Source organism: Dendronephthya gigantea, unplaced genomic scaffold, assembly GCF_004324835.1.
Source record: "Dendronephthya gigantea isolate DGI-Jeju-01 unplaced genomic scaffold, DenGig_1.0 000115F, whole genome shotgun sequence".
Taxonomy (NCBI): Eukaryota; Metazoa; Cnidaria; class Anthozoa; order Malacalcyonacea; family Nephtheidae; genus Dendronephthya; species Dendronephthya gigantea.
This window is the reverse complement of record NW_021163125.1, coordinates 305503-309114: the sequence shown is the minus strand read 5'-3', so window position 1 is coordinate 309114 and position 3612 is coordinate 305503. Positions and strand designations below refer to the sequence as shown.

At 40.7% G+C, this 3612-nt stretch overlaps 2 protein-coding genes across 2 annotated transcripts; both read right to left on the bottom strand.

Annotated features, from left to right (window-relative positions):
- LOC114535287 (putative ankyrin repeat protein RF_0381) lies at nucleotides 1–2866 on the bottom strand (the record flags this gene model as incomplete). The annotated part of the gene is made up of 5 exons (XM_028556658.1): nucleotides 2707–2866; nucleotides 2340–2610; nucleotides 1827–2240; nucleotides 1698–1761; nucleotides 1–16 (listed from the first exon to the last, which is right to left on the bottom strand). Coding segments are annotated over exons 1-5 (888 nt in total), but the record flags the coding sequence as incomplete, so codon positions are not given.
- Nucleotides 2867–2951: 85 nt separating this feature from the next.
- On the bottom strand, nucleotides 2952–3612 carry LOC114535286 (putative ankyrin repeat protein RF_0381). The gene is made up of 2 exons (XM_028556657.1): nucleotides 3580–3612; nucleotides 2952–3491 (listed from the first exon to the last, which is right to left on the bottom strand). The coding sequence occupies exons 1-2, from the start codon at nucleotides 3610–3612 to the stop codon at nucleotides 2952–2954; spliced, it is 573 nt and encodes a 190-aa protein (XP_028412458.1).

Here is a 3612-nt window from a genome sequence, read left to right as displayed (position 1 = left end):
CAGCGTCTTCAAACAACTTAGCACCAAAAGTGGCATAACAACTGCCTAAAATAAACAAACACTTCTAGACGTTTCGACCTGAGGGCCTTCGTCGAAACGTCGAGAAGTGTTTTTGTCTATTTTAGGCAGTTGTCATACCGCATTTGAGGAATCTCATATTTTGTTTATTTGTTTAAATCTCTGGGAACTAAACTTTCAAAAAGTGTTTTAATTTCTTCTTTATCACTCGTATGCAAAACTGTCGGCCATTTTATTTTTGCCACTCACCATGAGCTGAAATCTGAAGAGTATCTCCGGGACAATCAGATGGCAGTAAGTATACAGTTATATTATAATGCTCAACCTCATTCAATAATGGTTCTCCAGTTTCCTATGTTTAGGCTGGTTCTCCTATGTCACCGACAATCGGTGATGTATTTTTTCTGGTCGGTGACGAAGAAAATTTATACAAAACAACAACGCATTTTATTCTCCAGTGATCACCGACAATGGTCATCACCGACCGTCGGTGACATACGAGAACCAGACTTTAGTATAAAGGGTCAAAGTTCACAGAATACTAGTTCTTCCTGTAGCTTCACGTTCATACTGTGGTTCCTCACAACGTCTATCTCTGTAGACTAATCCTGATTTACGTTTCCATTAATCTCCACCAACGAAAGAATCTCTTAGCGCTTCGTTAGCATAAGGTCTATCATCAATCTTGTGACGAATAAGCCACGAAACAAACTTTCGGGCTTTACGAAGGCCGATTTTGTTCAAATAGACAGGGTTTCCTTTTAAAATATTTTTCATTCGATCTAACGAAGATCCAAAAGGGTGTTCACCTTTAGTTAAGATGAAGAAAGCAATCATACCCGCTACCTGGATATCCGATTTCTTTTTGAAAGGACCTTTTTCTTCTTTGTCTATTGCTTCAATTACTTCCCGTGGCATCCATCCAGGAGTGCCTTTAGCAAATGTTTCAACTGTCGTTTCATCGTCTTTAAGAACGCGGCTTATCCCAAAGTCTGCCAATTTCATGCGACCTTCGATATCAACCAGGACGTTTGAAGGTTTTAGATCTCTGTGCAATATCCCGGTTTCATGAAGAAATTGAAGTCCTGATAGAATTTCCCTAATCATTCGTGGACCATGCTCTTGTAGATGTTCAATACTGCATGCATGAACAAGTTCACTCAAGTTTTCTTCGCAAAGATCAACAATAAGATACATGAAGTCATCGCCAGAATGAAAATAACGATAGCTCACTATAAATGGACAGTTTTCCGTCTCAATGAGACTCATGATTTCCTTTTCGTTTTCAACTGTTTTGTCCTCACTTTGGACCAAGATTCTCTTAACAGCAACTTCACTTCCATCTTTCATGAGACCAACATAGACACGTGAACCACCACAACCATCGCCGATTTTGAATTGATTCTGTGCGACAAAAGCCTGCATCGGTATTTCAGCCTATGAAGGAACCCATAATTATCTATATGGTTGGGAGAAAAAGCTAGACATAATTTAGGGTGGGCCCCTAAAATTTGGTACGGTACATCAATTCTAAGGAGCTAAATATCTAGATCTTTAATCAATCCAACACATATTTTTGTAGAAACACATGTTTTGTGTTACTCAAACCTGAAACAAACAAGGCGTGATGTAACGACTTATTAACATTTGTTACTATACGCAAACGTATTAAAACGAACTCATACATATTTGAAACATTACCTTTTCTAACTGGTTGCAATTCGTTGTTCTCAACATCTGAACCTTTTCACGATGTTTTACGGAACATTTGAGGGTAGCTGCAATTTCATCATGTCCAAGATAACTACTCCATTCAGAAAGACTCATTCGCTTTCCATCAACAAGCCATGTTCCAGCTCTCCACGGAGCGATGTTCTTCTCCAACAGAAGATTTATCAAAGCAACCGAATTTCTCTTAACCGCCATCTTTAGGATGTCAATCCCAAGAGTATGAACGTCGATTTCACTTTCAAGAGTTATGTCAGCACCATGTTGAACTAAATACATGACAATTTCCAATGCACCAGTATGGGCAGCAATGTGCAAGATTGTACGTCCATCAGCATCTTTACCATTTACATTAGCGCCCATCTCCACAAGATATTTTACAATTTCAATCGTATCTTCGGTAAAAGCATAGTGCAGCACTGTACGCCCGTGATCATCTTTACCATTTACATTAGCGCCCATTTTAACAAGATATTTTACCGTTTCTGGAGTGCCTTCAGTAAAAGCATAGTGGAGCACGGTACACCCGTCAGTATCCTTGCCATTTACTTTAGCGCCGTTTTCAACAAGATATTTTACCATTTCTAATGTACCTTCAGTAGTAGCAGTAACAGCAGCGAACAGCACTGTCCAGCCGTTAATTTCCTTGCCATTTACATCAGCGCCCTTTTCAACAAGATACTTTACCATTCCCAGTGTTCCTTCCGTGACAGCATCGTGAAGCACAGTCCAGCCGTTAGTCTTCTTTCCATTTACATCAGCACCCTTTTCAACAAGAAACTTTACCATTTCCAGCGTTCCTTCTGTGACAGCATCGTGCAGCACTGTGCAGCCGTTAGTCTTCTTTGCTTTTACATCAGCGCCCTTTCAACAAGAAACTTTACCATTTCCGGCGTTCCCTCCATGACAGCAGCGTGCAGCACTGTCCAACCGTTAATCTTCCTGCCATTACATCAGCACCTTTTCAACGAGATATTTTACTACTTCCAGCGTTCCTTTCGTGACAGCATAGTGCAACACTGTCCTCCCATCAGTATTCTTTCTATTTACACCAGCGCCATTTTCAACAAGATATTTTACCATTTCTAGCGTACCTTTGGTTACAGCAAAGTGCAGTACAGTACACCCGTCATTCTCTTCCATTTACATCAGCGCCTTCTTTAACGAGATATTTTACTATTTCCAGCGTTCCCACCGTGACAGCATCATGCAGCACTGAAGCCGTTATTCTTCTTTTCATTCACATTAGCGCCTTTTTCAACCAGATATTTTACCATTTCCAGCGTTCCTTCCGTGACAGCATCGTGTAGCACTGTCGACTTGTCAGTATTCTTGGAATTTACATCAGCGCCCATTTCGACAAGATATTTCACAATCTCTGCCGTGCTTTCAGTAATAGCAGTGTGTAGCACTGTCCACCCGTCAGTTTCCTTGCCATTTACGTCAGCGCCCTTTTTAACAAGATATTTCACTATTTCACTATTACTAACAGCATCATGCAGCACTGTCCTCCCGTTATTTTTCTTGCCATTTACTTCAGCGCCATTTTCAACAAGATATGTTACCATTTCCAGGTTTCCTTCAGTTGCAGCACTGTGCAACACTGTACTCCCGTCAGTATCCTTGCCATTTACATCAGCGCCATTTACAACAAGATATTCTACTATTCCTAGTGTACCTTTTGTAGTAGCAGCAGTGTGGAGCACTGTCCATTCAGTAGTCTTCTTGCCATTTACATCAGCACCCTTTTGAACAAGATATTTTACGATTTCGAGGTTCCTTCCGTAACAGCATTGTGCAACACTGTCGTCCCGTCAGTATCCTGCCATTTACATTAGCGCCATTTTCAACGAGATATTTCACCAT

What these genes read in the sequence shown, in the direction of transcription:
- LOC114535286 (XM_028556657.1), bottom strand. Translation starts at nt 3,612, where the DNA reads ATGGTGAAATATCTCGTTGAAAATGGCGCTAAT. An exon ending in TCGTTGAAAATGGCGCTAAT is followed by an intron (nt 3,492 to 3,579) that starts GTAAATGGCAGG and finishes CTTGTTCAAAAG; the next exon opens with GGTGCTGATGTAAATGGCAA.